The following is a 20,859-nucleotide window of genomic DNA, read 5'->3' as shown; positions in this document are numbered from 1 at the left end:
TAACGAGATCGCTGGTGAGATCATTACTGTGTCACAGAAACTGTGACCCAGCAACGATCTTGATGTTATTTGATTCCATTATCAGAGTGAGAGAGAGCACCCTTGTCTGATACTATTGTAGTTAGGTAAGTTTGATAAGTAGTTGTTAGCTAGTACATTAGCTGAGAGGACTGAGTATAAGGCCATGATGCTTTTTCAACATTTGTCCATTAAATCCAAAAAGTTGACTGCATATATCCCCAGTATACACTGTTGAACATCTTCTCTTCATCTAAAGTTAGGAACTTAGGAACAGAGAAGACATTTGGTGTTTTTCTATAAGGGAGACCAGGTTAATTATTCTTCTAGTGCTGTCAGAGGTTTGTCTTCGTTGACAAAGCCATCCTGGTCAGAGGAAACCACACAGGGGATAGCTCTCTGGGCTAAAACTTTAACATATACCTTTTAATCTGTGCTTAGTAAAGATATAGGTCTATATCTAGTTACTTTGATTAGACCTTCAGAAATTTAAGGTATTACTAGAACTGTGGCTCTAAAGCTGGTGTCACACTAAACGACAGCGACAACGACGTCGCTGTTACGTCACCATTTTCGGTGACGTAACAGCGACCTTGTAAGTCGCTGTTATGATCGCTGCTTAGCTGTCAAACACAGCAGAAGCAGCGATCATAAGGTCGCTGTGCTACATGTTCAGAGAGCAGGGAGCCGCACTTAGCGCTGGCTCCTTGCTCTCCTGCAGCACACATCGGGTTAATTAACCCGATGTGTGCTGCAGCTACATGTCACAGTTCAGAGAGCAGGGAGCCGCGCTTAGCGCTGGCTCCTTGCTCTCCTGCAGCACACATCGGGTTAATTAACCCGATGTGTGCTGCAGCTACATGTCACAGTTCAGAGAGCAGGGAGCCGCGCTTAGCGCTGGCTCCTTGCTCTCCTGCAGCACACATCGGGTTAATTAACCCGATGTGTGCTGCAGCTACATGTCACAGTGCAGAGAGCAGGGAGCCGCGCGCACTGCTTAGCGCTGGCTCCTTGCTCTCCTTGCTACAGTATGCATCGGGTTAATTACCCGATGCATACTGCAGCCACATGTCACAGTGCAGGAGCCGGCGCTGGCAGCAAGAGCGGAGGCTGGTAACCAGCGTAAACATCGGGTAACCAGGGAAAGGTCTTCCCTTGGTTACCCGATGTTTACGCTGGTTACAGCTTACCGCAGCTGCCAGTGCCGGCTCCTGATCGCTTCATTTCGTCGCTCTCTCGCTGTCACACACAGCGATGTGTGTGTCACAGCGGGAGAGTGACGACCAAAAAATGAAGCTGGACATTCAGCAACGACCGGCGACCTCACAGCAGGGGCCAGGTCGTTGCTGGATGTCACACACAGCGACAGCGACGGGACGTCGCTGCAACGTCACAGAAAATGGTGACGTAGCAGCGACGTCGTTGTCGTCGTCGTTATGTGTGACACCAGCTTAAGTATCTCTTTGGGAATATGTCTGTCTATTGCTGATTTATTTACGATGTCAGTTAATGGAGAAATTATAAGTTCATCAAATGTTTGTAGGTGTTCATGAGAAAGACCATCAAGGCTTGGACTCTTCCCCTTCTTCAGTGACCTGACATCAGAGTTGACCTCATCTTCTGTAAATAGTCTGTTTAGGTTGGTTAGTTGTCCTTCAGATATTGTGGGGAGGTTGATTTTCTTTTTAAGGAAATGTGTTATAGTGTCTTGATTGGGTAGTGGAGTGATTGTATCTTCTTTTAGATTATAAAGTTGGTTGTAATATGAGCCAAAGGTTTCTACTATTTTTGGGGGCGAGTTATTAGATTCTTACTGTCTGATTTCTTTTAACCTAGTTTTATTTCTAATCCTTTTAACTCTATTAGTCATTAATTTGGTAACTTTGTTATTCAAAAAGTAATGATTTATTTTAACTGATTGGATCGATTTGTCAAATTCATTATCTATTAGTATCTCTATGTGATCTCTATTATGAGTTTTACAATTTGTTGGTGGATGGTATAGGAAGATATAATTTCTTGGGCTTTTTCTAATTTGGCTAGTTTTTGAGAAATAGTTTTAATTTTTTTCTCTCGTTATCTATTTCTGTTTGGATTAAAGGAAAATAAGAGAGCCTATTATTACTACTTTGTGAGCATTCCGAGTATAAGTAGATGTTTCTCCTGGTTTATTTTCTTTAAGAAAGTTTTGTATTTCTATGCTTACTACTTTTTGTACTATGGAATTTTCATTAAATGGGTATTACATACATGGGAATTATATATAGCTAACTTCTGATACTTTGGACATTATTTTAGCCAATAGGAGTATTTGACCCTTATACGGGAGGTAGATATTTACAACGGTATATGTAGAGTTGTCTGTTACATTAAAGAAAATGATATCTGTCATATTGAAAACGTGTTTCTGACAGAAGTTGGAATGTGACTGTGTCTCTTATTAGAGTGATTACTGCTGCCTTCTTTCTAATGCCTGAAGATTTAAAAATGTGAGGAAAATTTGTTTTTAAATTTAGGAGGATTATTACTTGATAGTTTGGTTTAATGGAATCAAACTATATTGCAGTTAGCTGTTGTTGCCTATTTCCAGGCATAAAACCTCTTTTGCTCTTTTGTGGGCTATTTAGTCCTCTAATGTTTAGTACAAGAAGATTTAGACTCATCTTTAAGCATAAGAGGGAAGGAGAAACAGTCACACTAGTCGTCAGTGTGTAGCACTGCAGTGTTGCAGCACTGGTGTCCTGGGTTCAAATCCCACCAAGGACAAAGTATGCAAAGAGCCTGTATGTTCTCCCTGTGTTTGCGTGGGTTTCCTCCAGGTACTCCAGTTTCCTCCCACACTCCAAACACATACTGATAGGGACCTTAGATTGTGAACCCCAAGGGGACAGTGTTGCTGATGTATGTAAAGTGCTGTGGCATGAATGGCGCTATATAAGTGAATAAATATTATTATTATTATTATTATTATTATTAGTCAGTACACTTAAATGTACACTTTTTGCAGAAACAAAACACTACATGTATACTTGTTCTGAAAAAACTGTTTGGAATTTCAACCTGTGGGAGGAAAAAACAAAGAAAGAATAAACAATTAAACTTTAAGAGCATCTTATTGTAACTTACATTTGATCTAAACCTAGCCTGCCTAGAAGATCCCTGAGAGGTGTCCAAGTGTAGACTTTTCTTAATTATGACCTCCATGGGGGAAAGCGAGGTCTTCACGGCAGCAAAAAAAATTCTGTGGTTTAGGTAGTCTGTGGATACTTGCTGTTTAAAAGAAAAGTAAAGATACCTTATTTCAGCAGAATACTTTGGTAGAAGAGTTTCCTTGATAATGAGGACATTTTTTTTCAGTCGTTCTTGTTCTTTAAAGTCGGAAACTTTAAAAAAGTTGTTGATAACTTGTGTCCTTTGGTAGAGTCCAGCACTGTGATATTGCCATTGTTGCAGTTTTGTAGGGAAATTCCATCTGTATAGGAAGTGTGGAGGTGACTTATTTAAAAGATTTTGTTTTTTGAAGTGTTTCCATTCAGAAATTAAGGAAAATCTTAATCACATTGCATGGTGAAGGGATAGCTTTATTTACTCTCATGGAGAACATGAGCTAGTCCTTGATGTGGTAAAAATTAAGTCTTGCTATAACGTCTCTTGGTAAATCATTTGCCACAAAGCCAGGCTTAGGTAGTGTGTGAGCCCAATCTATTGTGCTGTACATATCGTTGGTATATGGCAAGGATTTCTGCATCTTAATCTTGATGAATTCTGGTAGATTTGGAGGTAAAATAGATTTAGGTATGCCTCTCAGGATTAAATTATTCCTCTTGCAATTTTTGTTTTTAGCTTTGTGACTTCTTCTTTTAGAAGGATGTTATCCTTTAGTATTGCAATTTGGGATTTAGATAAGACACCAATTTTTTCCTCAGACTTCAAAACTCCAATTTTAATCTCATCAATGAAAGCTGGTATCTGATCAAATTTCTTGATGAGATTTGTTTCTAGGGTATTAAGTGTCACCATGATAGCTTTGATACTTGTTGTGGAGTGGAACCAGAGTTGTTGCGATCTGATTTAGAGTTCCCTTTTAAATGTGTTGGAGTTGATATTGGAGAGTCTGCAAAGTCCAGTCTGGGTTCTTGCTTAGGTGGGAACTGTGAGTCCTTGTTTATTTCGTATTTTGTGTTTCATGTTCTGCATCATTTATTTACTCTGGTGTGTCCTAGAACAAGATGTGCTCTGGTTTGGGTGGAAATAATGCTTATTAGGACACGTTTAGTCACTTTTTATTGGCTTAGCTGTAGAGCCTCAGCATAGCACAACCATTCAGTTGTATTTCAAGTCATCCCCCCACTGTAATACAATTATGAGATATAATACATTACAAGTATCATATACCATATACTGTACTCCACAGCTGTATTAATTCTGGTCATAAAACATAAGGTATAAAATGTACAGTGTGAGAACAGTCTTACAAATTGTCAAAATCTCTTTTTTGTGACTAAGACATGAAAACTATATGTTAGCCAAAAACTTTTAGTCAATTCTGCAGGTAGATATTTAAGTTCGGACCACTGTGAGGACAGTGAGAATGTTCGTGTTCTGCTACTTTTGTGTCATGCATTGTGTGTAAAGACCTGTATGACTAAGTAGAATTCTGGCCAGCTGGTAATCAATGAATATAAATGATGATTCAGACACTGTGCCAAATAGAGAGGGAACTGTGCAGCTTTGTACAATTGCAGAATTCTCTCAATGATTGGTGATTTACAGTACTTTTTTTTTATGAGTGCTCTGCCTGACCATTAAGGAATTATACAGAAGGTTTGGCAAGTTTGGAAGTTATCTGTTCACTTGCCATTTGTATGATGATAAACTGTTTAATTATCTGTTTACTTGATAAAAATGTATAAGATACTGACCTATTTATATGTGCGCCTGGAGTATCAGCCCCAATGCTAGACTAATGAGCAAGTTTTCTAGCAAGGACAGGTTTGGTGTGACACAAAGATGTGTAATGAAGCCGTGACTAAGTAACTAAAGTCACTACATTAATCATATTCATGCATATACTAAATAAGGAGTGTTTTTGTCATGGAAGGTTGAGCGTAAGTTAGTAGAAAATATGAACCCTTCCTATAGTGTGCTAGATTGGAGGATATTTATAATTACAGAGCTTCTATACTACAAGTAGAAACTGAAAAATTGAGCGTGCTTAGAATGAGCAAGTTGGAGCTGGGGCGGACACTGACAGCTTGGGGTCTCTGTGCAAGGAATTCTACCTGAGCCATAAATAAATATATCAACTAATCAATCTTTGTGACTCCCCCCCCAATAATTTTAAGGCTATGTGGACACATTGCAATTTTGAAGAGGAAAATATGCAGCGTTTTATAGTTACAAGTGAAACATGTATTTTATGCAGTGTTCATTCTGCCAACACATCAGGATTTGCAGCAATTTTATGCTGCAAATCCTGAACATGTACACAAAGCCTTAAGGGTACTTTACACACTGCGACATCGCTAATGATTTATCGTCGGTGTCACGGTGTTTGTGACGCACATCCGGCGTTGTTAGCGACATCGTAGTGTGTGACACGTACGAGCGACCTTCAATGATCGCAAAAGTGGTAAATATCGTTGGTTTTGGAGAGGTCGTCCAAACACCAAATATCGTTGTCTGGTCAGTAGCGAGGTTGTTCCTGTTTCCTGTGTGACACCGCAGGAGCGACGAACATCTCCTTACCTCCGTCCACCGGCAATACGGAAGGAAGGAGATGGGTGGCATGTTTCGGCCGCTCATCTCGCCCCTCCTCTGCTATTGAACGCCTGCCGTGGGATGTCGCTGTGACGCCGCACGAACTGCCCCCCTTAGAAAGGAGGCGGTTCACCGGTAACAGCAACGTCGCAGGGAAGTTAAGTCCGTGTGATGGGTGTTAGCGATGTTGTGCGCCACGGGCAGCGATTTGCCCGTGACGCATAACCGACGTGAGCGGGTACGCTCGCTAGCGATATCGGTACCGATATTGCAGCGTGTAAAGTACCCTTTAGTCCCTGTCACTCCCCCTACAATTTATCTGAAGTCCCTAATAGCTTCATAATGAATTGTGGCGTGGGGGGACAAGACACAACAAGGGCCATATAATGAATTGTGGGGTGGGGAGGATACTTTGAGGGTCATATAATGAATTTTGGGGTGGAGAAGATGCTATGAGGGCCATATAATGAATTGTGGCGTGGGGCGGTTGCTATGAGAGCCATATAATTCCATTGTAAAGTGCTGCAGAAAATGTTGGCGCTATACAAAGAATCATTTTTATTATTATTATTATTATTATTATTATTATCACTTAATGAATTTTGATGTAGGGAGAATCCTATGAGGGCTATATAATGAATTGTGGGTTGAGGAGGATGCTATGAGGGCTATATAATGAATTGTGGTGTGAGGAGTATACCATGAGGGCCATATAATGAATTGTGTGGTGGAGAGGATGCTATAAGAGGCATATAATGAATTGTGGGATGGAGAGGATGCTATGAGGGCTATATAATGAATTGAGGGGTGGGTAGGATGCTATAAGGGCCATAAAATAAATGATGGGGTTCAGGAAGACACTATGAGGACCATGTAATGATGGGGTGGGGAGGAGACTATCCTGTCAGGTCTCCTATGCCATCCAACCCAGAAGCATTCATATCTGTATGTAAAAATTCCCTCCCTAACCATGTTTTTATGCCATTTACCAATCCCCATAAATAATCTGATTGCTGTATTGTTCAGGTCATTATGATTACAGGGAAAACAAATATGTCCATGTTATTTTCTGATTTGTGATGTTTATTATTTTATAAGAAAGCACATTTAAAATTACATTGAGCTATTTTTTTATTATCTTAGGAATTTTATCAGAAAGAAAAAAAGTCTCTTTTACTATCCCTCTAAAACACAGGAGATAGAGATGCTGTTCTCTATGTCCTGTGTAATGTGCTGTGGAGTCAGAGGCTGCAATGTAGGTTCATATAAATAAAAGACTTCCTCTGACATCATCAAAGCTTGCGGCTTAACAGCTAAAGCTGCTGAATTAAGCTTGAAAGTTGCTTGATTCCAGGGGTGGGTGAAAAATAAAATATATATATATATATGTATTTTTTTCTTCATTTCTTTATAGTAGTTTTATAGGGACAAAAGACTTGGACTTTTTCCTTTAGCTACATAGAGATGCAGTATATATATTTACAGTATCTATATCTCTATGTAACTGAATAATTTGCTTCTGGCTTTACAACCTGCAATACAGGTCATGATTACCAAATCCTCCTATGCCCCTTAGTACAGGCAGTGGCTAAATGGTAGAGCTGGTGTTTCTGGATAAACAGCTCACAGCTTATGAGTTCTAGTCCTGGGTAGAGATGAGCAGACTCAAAGGTAATCGGGACTGTTAGGTCTTGGTTTTCTTTTTTATTTAAATCCAGTTCAGGTCCAGAATCCGGTAATCATATAAGTCTATGGGGACCAAAATCCAAAGATTAAAAATATTGCTAAAAGGGATAGCTAGGTAGGAGCATGCAGGCTGTACTTACCGAGGATCTGTCATAGTGGTACATTGCTTCCAGGTCATGCATTCACTTCCAGTGCCGCGCATTAGGCTCATTTGTACTGCTTTCCCTGCCCACTGGCCATCCTGGCATTTGTGATGATGCCTCGGTAAGTATGAAGCGTTTGCTTCATTCTTATTTTCTCTTTTTTATTTTAATTTCTTGAGTGCCGGATCTGGATCAAATACCTGGAATCCTGGGTCCGGGGCCAGCACCCGGTACCTTTGAAACCACGCGGATCCAGTCCTGGGAAACCAGAGCAGATGAAAATTTAATTTATGCACTGAACTGAGTTAATTTATTCACTGCACTGAGAGGTGGAGTCCGGACAAGAGCCCTTAAATTGGGACAGCCCCACCGATTCTGGGACGGTTGGGAGGTATGCCTAATGATTAAATTTTCCTCAATCCAAGTGGGTGTTATCCAATAGTTTTCACTGGGGGCATGTACCTTTTATCCCTGCAGTGGGCAAAAGTGGGCAACACAGCAGAAAAAGACTACACCCCCATCATAGTTTGGATTTTTTTTTACTATGTGAGATGTAAGGATACTGATCTGATATCCTGTTTTAACCTCCTGCTAAATTATAAATTGTTGGGAGCTTAGAAAAAAGTGACTCATACTTTTCAGAATAGATCCCTGTACCAAGAGGGGCACAGTGTTGAATTTAGCTGTGTCACAGTGTAAAGCTTTCTATCAGCTCCATACGTCTCAAAGCACGTCAGCTCTGCTCTATTTTACCTTCCCACTGTTACGCTAGTTATGTGGAAGTATCACGAGTACGGTGACATGGAAGGGAAACTCTGTATCTAAGGAAGGTGGAGATGATAGCCCCTGACTAAACCTTCCACTGGTTCCTGGCTCCTGACTCCCCTGACCACTCTAAATAGTTTGCACACCTATGCGCCAAGCTCGATACCTTGCCCTGGCTGACCCTGAACTGGGATCTAGGTAAGAAACAGATGGGATGAGTGCCTAGTCAACCCCATTAAGCTCTAAAGAAGACACACAGAGCACAAACAGGAAAGTTAATGAATAACATGTCTCCAAGAATACTCAGGGAGAGAAATGTTTCTTCAGATGAATACAAGCCAACTGCTTGCATCCAAGGTCTGTATAGGAAATTAACCCGCAGGGTCCTAAAATTAAAAGGATTAACCCAAGCAGAGAAGATACATAGGATACCATTTACACCACAGTAAGAAGAAAAGACTCTCAGGGAGCAGTTTGTGTGGCCAATCACTGCAACCTTCTACAGCCGGACACCACAGGACTGTCTGTCAAATGTGAGACATCCATGACACCCACACTGTCTATCCAGAGATGAGCTTATGTTTGTTGAGTTAAAAGCAACTTTTGAGCACAACAGAAAAAGTGGAATTACTGACACAGTTCCAGGCAACAGAGCTTACAGTGCTATAAGAGGAGGAGAGCTGATTTGAAAAGTTTTTAATGTGATACAGGTAAACTCAACTGTGCTGACTCCATCTGAAAGGTGTGAGCCATGTGTGCTCTAATCTCTGTATCTTTCCTAGTACTGCAGAAGGTTAGACCAAGAGATCAGAGATGTATCACTACACCTCACATTGATCATGAGGTGTATTGGTCACATTGATTGGTCTCATTGAAAGACCTAAGCTATAGTGGGGGCATGTTTTTCTGCTGTGTTGCTACCTGCTCATTTTTGGTCAGCAATAAAGCACATTCCCCCACTTCACAACAACAGAATACCTTACCTCAGCCGCTATTGCTGTACACAGTATTTAAACAGATATTTTTATCCTCAGCCACAAACTATGCTTTAGTGCACCCTTAACCAGATGTTACCAGTTGACTGACCTCTTTCACACTTTACTAGGTAATAAGTAAAGAGCTGTAGAAAAGAAGCGCAATAGGGTTTTACCCCAATAACACAGGGGGTAAAGACAGGAAGCAGTAATACTCACCAAATGAAGTTGTGAAAGTCACAACTGCTATATAGGAATAAAAAACTGGGATCACGACAGCAGCAACCCAAACGGCAGATAACAGAGAACAATAGGAGAAAATCGGGTTCTTATCAGCCGCGCCAATGATCACTTCTCAGGTATTCAGATTAATGGATCTTTTATTTTGCACAGGTCTACGCGTTTCTGGAGTCTCAGCTCCCTTCCTCAGGACCATCAGGCATAAGAACACATCAAATCTACCATAATGGAGACGAACACAGTTTAAATACATTTGATGACATCACAGGACCGCCCCTGATAGAAAAAAACGGCGGGAAAAGGGTGCATTGCAGTAAAGCATGACACAATACAATTAGTTTCATGAATGATGTGAAAAATAAAGTCAATTATAGTAGACATGACCCACATCTCAAATCGTGATGTAATAAATTAATCAGAAATAAAAAACAATAGAACATATATATGTGTAATCATGATTATCTCTCAAAAAAAATATATATACATCTGTGCAAGAAGGACATATGAATTGAGCCTAGAACTCACTTAAACATGTCATCGCTGGGAACCACGAAAATATAAGATAGGTAAGTGAGAGCATGAAACCACACATCCAGCCAAGTATATAGTGTTTCAGGGAGAAGAAAGAAACTCAAAAACCCCTGAATCAGTGAAAAAATGAACCACAACCAATGTTCTAGATAGAGAATCATAATAAAGATGAGAAAAAAAATTCAAGAATCAAGGAACCGCTCAATACCATGATATAGTGAGTGAGTTCAAGAGAGTTCATGAGCGTGGGAAAAAAAACCACTCCGCATGCGTAGAAAGCAAGTGCCAGACCCAGAGAGGTGAAATGAGTTCAGGACCATCAGAAAAAAAAGTTACGGCGCCTGCGTTGTTCAGAGACCAAGAGCAAGTGTAGAATATTTGAACCGAGTAAATAAAAAACAGATATATAACGATCAACAGTGAATGTGCATTATCAGACTTTATAAACCTGACCATATATAATAGTCGGGGGAAAAAACATTTTTTAGAAAGGACACCTAAAGAAAGAGCAAAGAGACCTCCTACAGAACATCAGATCAAAAATAGTATATATTAAAACGTGGCATTAGTGTAGGTGGGAAAGATGGAGACTGGGGAACAGAAAACCCGTATGTCCCGAGGGTAAGGATGCGATCCCCCGTGTAGAAATCCCGGTGACAATGGGGATCAAGGAGATGTACCGCCACCACAAAAATCGTTACAAAGAAAAACCAGAGTATAACAAAAGTGACAACCAAAGGGTGGGTGATGCAATAACTATACAATCTGTATGCCAATGACATCACAAATGGAAATATATATCAATATTAGAATTTATAATTAAAACAGAGAGGGAGAGGAGAGAAAAGGTATTAAGTGTTTGAGACAATTACTGTTAATCAAAGACCAGATAAATATTGTGTCCCAGAAAAACTTATAAATATGATACATGATGATAATAAAAGCATAAAAACAGTAGTAGACCTGGCATAAAACATAGCTAAAACCTATAAAAACACAATAGATAAAACTAGACACAATGTTGCAGGCATAATATTAAAAATAATAATAAATAGCATTTTGACACTAAAAACATATATGAATATAAATATAACAACAACCAGAAACATTTAATAAAATAGATCAGTGACCTCATTGAGGCCACGGGGTTTTAACGTGTTGAGCTTATAAATCCAATAAGTTTCTTTCTTATTGAGAACCTCTATCCGATTTGATATGTATGGGGGTATATGTTCAATAGTGGTGACCTTTAATTTAATTTTTTTGTCATGATATAGAGTAGTGTGTCGGGATAGTCCATGAAGCATAAAACCCACTTTAAGGCCCCTTTAAGGGACTCCACACATCTCATTAATATCCTGAAAGACATTGTATGGAGAGATTCCTTTATTTTTATCACCTTAGATATTGCCTCACTATACACCAATATCTCACATATGTTAGGTCTTGAATGTTTCAAACAATATCTTGAGATTGATGATTGGCTACCTACACTACAAAAAGACTTCATTCTTGAGGGTATGGGGTTCATTTTAAACAACAATTTTTTCACTTTCCAGGAAGTTTTATATCGTCAATGCTGTTGTGTTCCCATGGGCTCGAAGGTAGCACCAACTTTTGCAAATCTGGTGATGGGGTTGTTTGAACTACAATTTATTTATTCCTCTGAATTATTCAAGCATGTCATTGTGTATAAGAGATACATCGATGACCTTTTCATTATTTGGGATGATGTTGATAGCAACTATTCCTCCTTTTTGGGGGCTATAGATAAGAACAATTGGGGCTTAAAATTTTCACCCACTGTGGCTGCTTTATCCATTGACTTCCTGGACCTAACCATCACGCACTTGAATGGTACAATCCACACTAAAACCTTTTTTAAGAAAGTGGACAGCAATGGGTATATTGATTTCTCTAGTAACCACTTTGACAAATGGTTGCTGAATGTACCGAGAAACCAGTTTCAGAGGATCAGGAAAAATTGTACCTTGGACAAGGATTTTGAGGATCAGTCCTCAATCCTAAAAGAGAGATTTTTGGATAAAAATTATCCCCTCACCACTATTAAGAGGGCGTATCAGGCCACTAGGGGTCTGAAACAAATTGATCTTACTACTGAAAAAAACTTTGACACCCTTGATGATGAGGTTGACTCCAATAATAGGTTCTCTGCCCATTTTTTGACTACCTTCAGCTGTGATGGGGACACTATCAAAAGCATCTTAAGGAAACATTGGAATATACTCCACAATGATCCATATTTGAAAGAGGTACTACCTACCCATCTAGGTATCACTTACCGAAGGGCCTCCAGCCTAAAAAAACAATTGGCCCCCAGCAGGCTTAGGGATGTCTTTAAGCCCTCCATTCCGAATAAACCTATGGGTTCCTATAAATGTTATGCTAAAAGCTGCCTGTGTTGTAAAACCATCCAGCATGAGAGGGTCAGTTTCGGTTTTGCCCCTGGTGGGGGGATTTTTTGATAAAAGGACACCTCACTTGCCAATCCGATTTTGTTATTTACCTGATAGAGTGTGATTGTGATAAGCGTTATATTGGGAGAACCACCCAGACACTACATAATAGGATCAACTCCCACAGACACAACATTAAAGTGGGTTTTATGCTTCATGGACTATACCAACACACTACTCTATACCATGACAAAAAAATTAAATTAAAGGTCACCCCTATTGAACATATACCCCCATACATATCAAATCGGATAGAGGTTCTCAATAAGAAAGAAACTTATTGGATTTATAAGCTCAACACGTTAAAACCCCGTGGCCTCAATGAGGTCACAGATCTATTTTATTAAATGTTTCTGGTTGTTCTTATATTTATATTCATATATGTTTTTAGTGTCAAAATGCTATTTATTATTATTTTTAATATTATTCCTGCAACATTGTGTCTAATTTTATCTATTGTGTTTTTTATAGGTTTTACCTATGTTTTATGCCAGGTCTACTACTGTTTTTATGCTTTTATTATCATCATGTATCATATTTATAAGTTTTTCTGGGACACAGAATTTATCTGGTCTTTGATTAACAGTAATTGTCTCTAACACTTAATTCCATTTCCCTCCCCCCCTTCTCTGTTTTAATTATAAATTCTAATAATGATATATATTTCCATTTGTGATGTCATTGGCATACAGATTGTATAGTTATTGCATCACCCACCCTTTGGTTGTCACTTTTGTTATACTCCGGTTTTTCTTTGTGACTATTTTTGTGGTGGCGGTACATCTCCTTGATCCCCGTTGTCACTGGAATTTCTTCACAGGGGATCGCATCCTTACCCTCGGGACATACGGGTTTTCTGTTCCCCAGTCTCCATCTTTCCCACCTACACTAATGCCACGTTTTAATATATACTATTTTTGATCTGACGTTCTGTAGGAGGTCTCTTTGCTCTTTCTTTAGGTGTCCTTTCTAAAAAATGTTTTTTCCCCCGACTATTATATATGGTCAGGTTTATAAAGTCTGATAATGCACATTCACTGTTGATCGTTATATATCTGTTTTTTATTTACTCGGTTCAAATATTCTACACTTGCTCCTGGTCTCTGAACAACGCAAGCGCCGTAACTTGTTTTTCTCACGGTGCTGAACTCATTTCACCTCTCTGGGTCTGGCACTTGCTTTCTATGCATGCGGAGTGGGGTTTTTTCCCACGCTCATGAACTCTCTTGAACTCACTCACTATATCATGGTATTGAGCGGTTCCTTGATTCTTGAATTTTTTTTCTCATCTTTATTATGATTCTCTATCTGGAACATTGGTTGTGGTTAATTTTTTTACTGATTCAGGGGATTTTGAGTTTCTTTCTTCACCCTGAAACACTATATACTTGGCTGGATGTGTGGTTTCATGCTCTCACTTACCTATCTTATATTTTCGTGGTTCCCAGCGATGACATGTTTAAGTGAGTTCTAGGCTCAATTCATATGTCCTTCTTGCACAGATGTATATATATATATTTTTTTGAGAGATAATCATGATTACACATATATATGTTCTATTGTTTTTTATTTCTGATTAATTTATTACATCACGATTTGAGATGTGGGTCATGTCTACTATAATTGACTTTATTTTTCACATCATTCATGAAACTAATTGTATTGTGTCATGCTTTACTGCAATGCACCCTTTTCCCACCATTTTTTTCTATCAGGGGCGGTCCTGTGATGTCATCAAATGTATTTAAACTGTGTTCGTCTCCATTATGGTAGATTTGATGTGTTCTTATGCCTGATGGTCCTGAGGAAGGGAGCTGAGACTCCAAAAACGCGTAGACCTGTGCAAAATAAAAGATCCATTAATCTGAATACCTGTGAAGTGATCATTGTCGCGGCTGATAAAAACCCGATTTTCTTCTATTGTTCTCTGTTACACTTTACTAGGTAATGATGTTCCTAACCTCTGCATTATTATTAATATAATAAAATACTTAAATTAGAGTAAAACTATTTTAAGTATTATTCTTGGTGCAAAGAAATGGGAATAATAGTGGAATAGATTCAATCCCTTAAACATCATGCTTGATTGGGTCTTAATGACCAATTTATTGTTTTCCTCTCTTTACAGCAGCCATCATTTTTTAATTTTATCTTTTGCTAAGACATTGCTGTTCAAGGCTTTATTTTCTGCAGGGCAAATTTTGGTTTAGCTTTTATATATATTTATATATTTTTACATAGTTTGTTGTCCAATAGATCAGCTAAGATTTTTTCAGGAACATTTATTTCTTTTATTTTTCATTTTTCCCACTATAACTGGGGCATTCATAAAAGTTTATTTTCCCTGTAAGTTTTAAATTTACAGGGAAAAATTGTCTGCGGGCTGAGCCAGGCTTTACTTCCAGAGTTGCTTGGACCAGCAACTCTATTATACTAGCAGAGATCTGGTGATCATAGGATCATCAGGTCATACCAAATCATTGTCAAATCACAATGCTTCGGTGTTTGCTGCATGGCGCTCATTGAGGGCTATGTAGTCGATAATAAAAAAGACAGAAGCTGCAGTAAACCACTTCTGTCTTCTCTTCTCCTGCTCATGATAGATTGCTTTAATCCCGCCTCATAAATTTACAATGGGGAATGGTTAGCGCTGTATGTTTACGGTACTTGGTTGCTATCTGGTTAACTTATTCCAGGCATACTATGTACAATTTCTACAAGCTCAGCATATAATCAAGTACAAAGTCGAGCGTAGAAACATTTTATCTGCAGATGCACATATGCAGTGTATTTATGAAAAATTGTTACCACCCTTAGATGTTACCAGTATGAACTTGAGGTGGGATAAGACAATACAACATACTTATTACTAAACTACAATCTTCATTTATAACATTTCTATTGCCAATTGCTTATATCTATGCTTTGTGGCAACATAATGAAGGACAGAGTGGCAATGTATTTTAGGCCTCTGAAATGCTCAGTTGTATCATTTCTTAGCAATGATTTAAGCATGAAGTGACAGTTTGCAAAGGTTGCAGCAAACTATTTTAGAAGCCATTCTTCATCGCAAGAGAGCTACAAACTATTTGAAAACAGGCAAATCAATGACTCCAGTACAAATTCTGGATTTATTGCAGGCAAAGGCTTGTAAGTCAATAAAACACTTCCTCTATTCCTCTGGGGAGAAATAGAGAAGGTGACATTTACCTTATTTACAAGTGCTTTTTTATGTTTTTTTAAACCAGTTTCCAAATAATAATAATAATAATAATAATAATAATATACTTCCCTGACATCCATAACAGGCTATTTTTTTAAATATATTGCACCGAGTCTTGTATGAGTTAAAAATGTTTTAAGGGATAATGATATTGATGGCTTCTCCTTTTGGATTGCATATCTTTGATTATCTTTTGGATAGGTCATCAAAATCCTTATCTTAGAACATCAATATCAGATTGTTAGGGATCCAGCACCCAGAAACCCGATCACTCAGCTGTAATCAGCAGCACCACATGGATGTGTACAGTGAATGGAGCTAGAACAAAACAAAACTGCAGCTTAACTTATATTCTCACTAATTTTGATGCTCTATCCAAAAGATTTCTCATCATGATCATTAGCTTATTTAACTTCTTTAAGTCCTCCTTATGAGACATTTGCAGAATTCCTCATTTTTAACATTCTGATGTCAGACATATTTGTAGCAGCTCATCTAACAAGCCCTCAAATGCTAAACTAGTTTTGTTTAAATGAAAGTAGGTCATAGGAGGCTGAAAAATGATACCTTGATATCTGTAATCTAATGTTTTATTCCAGAGAAATCCATGTTTTTCTTATATGTAAATCAGCTGTTACAGGCTATGAGCTGGGCACTGATCTCCCTGCCTCCAGAGCTTATTGTAAATAAAAGTGGAGATACCAGTGTGAGACATGTAAGGGTATGTGCGCACCTTGTGTTCTCTGCAGTGCAGAAAAGAACGCACCCTCTGGCAGACTGGACTGCGTTTGAAAAAAAAAAAATGCATCCTCAACGCATGCATTTTGGATGCTTTTTCCATGCATTTTGCATGCGTTTTGGATGCATTTTTGACAGTGCGTTCCCCCGGCAATTCAGCTCTGCTACACGCCGGCTGACAGCACACACAGACAGAGTCGCACGATGAGAGTGAACTCGGGTGTACTTCACGCGACTTCATTGTCATACCGCGGCTGTCTGTGTGTGGCGTCCTGATTAGCGGTTACCCGTGAAGGACTCACCGGTGACCGCTAATCCCCTGAGTGACTGAAGTGAGCAGCGCGATTAGCGCTGCCATCACTCAGGTTACCCGCGGCCAGCTGGAGTCCTCCACCCAAGACCACAACTCACCTGTGACTTCATTGCTGATCACGCGGCTCACTTCAGTTGCTGCGTGGAGCTGACAGAAAGCGGTCTGGTCTGTGACCGCTCTTGTCAGCTTCATGTAGCAGAGCTGAGAGTGTCGCGGGACCTTGTGTGGATTACGTCGGACCTGGAGGGGTATTTGAGGATTTTAATAAAGTGGTGAAAGAGGGTGGTTTGTTTGCCTTTTAATCCAAATAAAGGATTTTTTGGATGTGTGTGTTTATTTTCTTTAACTTACAGGCTAATCATGGAAGGTATCTCGGGGATATGCCTGCCATGATTAACCTAGGACTTAGTGGCAGCTATGGGCTGCTGCCATTAACTCCTTATTACCTCGATTGCCACGCGCACCAGGGCAATTCGGGATGAGCCGGGTAGAGTCCCGGGACTTTGGCATCTAAAGGATGCGGCAATTCCGGGCGGCTGCTGGCTGATATTGTTAGGCTGGAGAGCTCCCCATAATGTGGCGCTCCCCATCCTGAGAATAGCAGCCTTCAGCTATGTGGCTTTACCCTGGCTGGTATCAAAATTGGGGGGACCGCACGTTTTTTTTTTATTTATTTATTTTACTGCACGATATAGACCCGCCCACCTGCGGCTGTGATTGGTTGCAGTGAGACAGCTGTCACTCAGCGTGGGGGCGTGTCTGACTGCAACCAATCATAGGCGCCGGTGGGTGGGGAAAGCAGGGAATACCAGATTGAATAATGAGCGGCTGGCATTTTCAAAAAAGGAAAGCCGCCGGAGCAGTGTGACAGCCGCGCAGCGCCGAGCCGGTGATCGGTGAGTATGAGAGAGGGGAAGAGACTGACCGACAGACAGAGAGAGGGACAGACAGAGAGAGAGACCAACCGACAGAGAAAGAGAGACAGACAGAGCGACCAACTGAAAGAGAAAGAGAACGACCGACAGACAGAGGGAGATTCACCAACATCCACAGACAGAGATTGACCGACATTGACAGAGAGAGACTGAAGACCTGCGTTTTGTTTGTCAAAAAAGCATGCGGAACGCAACAAAAATGCAGTCCAAGTGCATTTTGGTTGCATTTTGACCCACATCATTGATTTCAATGGGTGGAGAACGCAGCTACAACGCACAAAAGAAGTGACATGCTGCTTTTTTTCCGCAGTGATTTTGGGCATCCAAAACACAGCGTGTGCATTGATTTTTTTTTTGCTTTCTCATAGACTTTGCTGGGGAAGCTGAATGCATGCAATTTGGCACTGAAAACGCTGCAGTTCAAAACGCAGTGTTTCCGCGGGAAAAAAACGCAACGTGCGCACATAGCCTAATGGCCACTTTCTGCTCTCCTACCCTTAATGATTATGTGACACATCTGCAGGTTCCTCTCAGTTTCAGCTTCCATTTCACAGGCAGCCAGTGATGCAATATTGTTTCATGAGAGATGTGAGAGCTGCAGCTATTATTGTGTTACTAAGAAGACAAAGTTCAGTTCTATTGTAAAGTTAGTAACAGGTCACACAATGGTAAAGCCCCTTTTATTTAAAATAAGTCTTGTACTTTAAATCAGATGTGTAAATATAAATATCTACTGTGTCTGTCATGCTGTACTATGGGAGACACTGAAGCAAACAGGGAATGTTGCTTCAGGGAGTAGTTAGCAGACCATCCACTAGGGGGCAATAGGGTAGTAAACAAGCCCACAATAATGTAACACTGCCCTGAAAGGAAGCACTGCAGCTCACCAAAATGAACAATAAGCTGGAAAGCCCACTGGAGGGCAGTAGAGTAGTCAGCAAGCCAGGTCTGCAACAGGAGGTCTCGTCAATGCTACAGGAGAAGGCAAAATGTGAACCTTAAAGTCACAAAAACAGGACAGGGAGGAGGACAGGAACAGGGACACAGGTCAGAGGTTGGGTAAAAGGCAAAGGACAGATGCACAGAGAAGGATTAGAGACCAGAGGTGAATAGAGGTAGTGACAAAGACAAGATGGGAGCCACAGGTTAGGTCGGATCTGGGGGGGAGACAGAGGTCAGATCAGGTCAGGTCAGGGAGAAAATGGAGGTCAGGATTGGACGGGAAAGAACACAGGTCACAAATGGGAATCTAATGCAGCTGAGCCGTAAATATTACTGGTGAAGCAAAGGAGGTGCAGCGCCAGGATATAGCGACCAGTAAATCAGAGCAAGGTAGCAAGACTTAACGCCTAATGACCTGGAACCCTGAGAAGGAATACCAGCAATGACTGAGAGTCAGGCATGGGACTCATGACAGTGTCTTTGTGGACCTCTGAGGAACCTCCATCCTCTTCTTCTCATGTATTCTTCACATCATCTCACTCTACCCAAATATAATTTTACCTTAATTTTTTCTTTTCAGTAATTGTGTGATATCCCCTCTCTGTGTTTTGCATTATGGAAGTATTTTTAAACAAGCTGATGATTGGCTGCACATTCAAGGGAACATTTATTCAAAATCACAGTCGGCAATTAGCTAACAAACAGGCTAATACTTGTTTCTTTGCTGATTGCATTTTTTATGCAGGCCTAAAACTCATCCCTTGTGTAAACAGTGATGTGCTGTCGACAATAATTCATCTCAATACAGTTTGCAGATACAGATGATTGCCAGATGTAAATAAAAGTATAACAACAATACAGAATGTAAATCCAGCTCTTGTTACGGTTAAACCATCAGCTCATGTAAAAAGATGAGAACAACAAATATGAGCAACATCTATTAGTTGTGACAAAAGGTAGTTATCCATAGTATCTATAGACTGCAGATAAGACACTATCCATATACAAAGTAGGAAAGGGAGAAAAGCAAAATCAATAAAAAAGGGAAGAAGGCGCAAGAGGAGGGGAGAGAACAATCCGTAGCAAATAATATGTTGTAAACTATTAATTATTAATATATAATAATTATTAACAATCAATATTAGTTTTTATTAATTAATTTGTTCTAAATATTAATTAATGAAATGAGAGCATTTATCATAGATAAACTTTACCACTGTATAATCAAGTTAGCAAGTAGTAGAGGGTTTTTTTACAGGACACAAGTTATGAAAAATTCAATATAGTTATTTTGGCCAGCCATCATTATATTCTCCATCCAAATGAAAATTCGGAATTACCAGTCTTAATGCTATAAGAAATGGCATAATAGTCATGGATAGCACTGTAAATTCTGAGGAGTTTTCCACAAAGGAAGAGAATAGTGTACTGTTGAGCCTAATCCTTTTATGCCATCTTTTTTTTAAAGGAGGACAACTGTGGGTGAAACTGGCTATAAAGTGATTATGCCATCAATAATTATGGCACATTATTCATTAGTATTATACCCTTTATAGAAAATGTAAAAGAAATAGCATACTTTTATTGTAAGCCAGGATTTGAAATTTGGTTTCCTAGAATATTTTGGTACTATCCTTCTTAATATCAAGCCTAAGTTTGTGTTTGGAAAGGGTTGTGTGTTTTCTTTTTTTAGTCAAACCTATACTTTTTTTCTTTTATTCTGTTTCTATACAGTGTTGTAATGTTTCTACTTTACGTACAAAAACGCAAATCTGGCATTCTGTATATTTTATCATTTACTCGCAAATAGAGCAGGTAATAAAGTATAAAACAATAATGGCTACTGCATTAAAGTTATAATAATGTGACATGGAGACTACTTTACAATGTTAGCTTTTATCTCGTTGTGTGTGGTATATGATATTATCCATCCCCAATCTGTTTTCTTCCTCAGCAATTTGCATCTTGCCATGTCTAAATGGAGGCCGTTGTACAGCACCATACAAGTGTGAGTGCTTAAATGGATGGACTGGATCTCGCTGTCATCTTGGTAAGTAATGGAGATTTTTCTTTACATCCAAATGTAGCTACATAGCGTGACTAACACCACAAAG

General features: G+C 39.5%; 1 protein-coding gene across 1 annotated transcript in view; it reads left to right on the top strand.

Moving 5' to 3' along the window:
* Nucleotides 1-20,859, top strand: part of SVEP1 (sushi, von Willebrand factor type A, EGF and pentraxin domain containing 1) — a 570,842-nt gene that overhangs the window by 531,669 nt on the left and 18,314 nt on the right. The window contains exon 48 of the mRNA XM_075316174.1: nucleotides 20,700-20,795. Coding sequence (XP_075172289.1) covers nucleotides 20,700-20,795 — 96 coding nt within the window. The remainder of the gene's footprint in view (nucleotides 1-20,699; nucleotides 20,796-20,859) is intronic.

Source organism: Anomaloglossus baeobatrachus, chromosome 1 (assembly GCF_048569485.1).
Source record: "Anomaloglossus baeobatrachus isolate aAnoBae1 chromosome 1, aAnoBae1.hap1, whole genome shotgun sequence".
Classification (NCBI taxonomy): domain Eukaryota; kingdom Metazoa; phylum Chordata; class Amphibia; order Anura; family Aromobatidae; genus Anomaloglossus; species Anomaloglossus baeobatrachus.
Note: the sequence above shows the minus strand (reverse complement) of the source record. Positions and strands in the feature narration are given on the sequence as shown.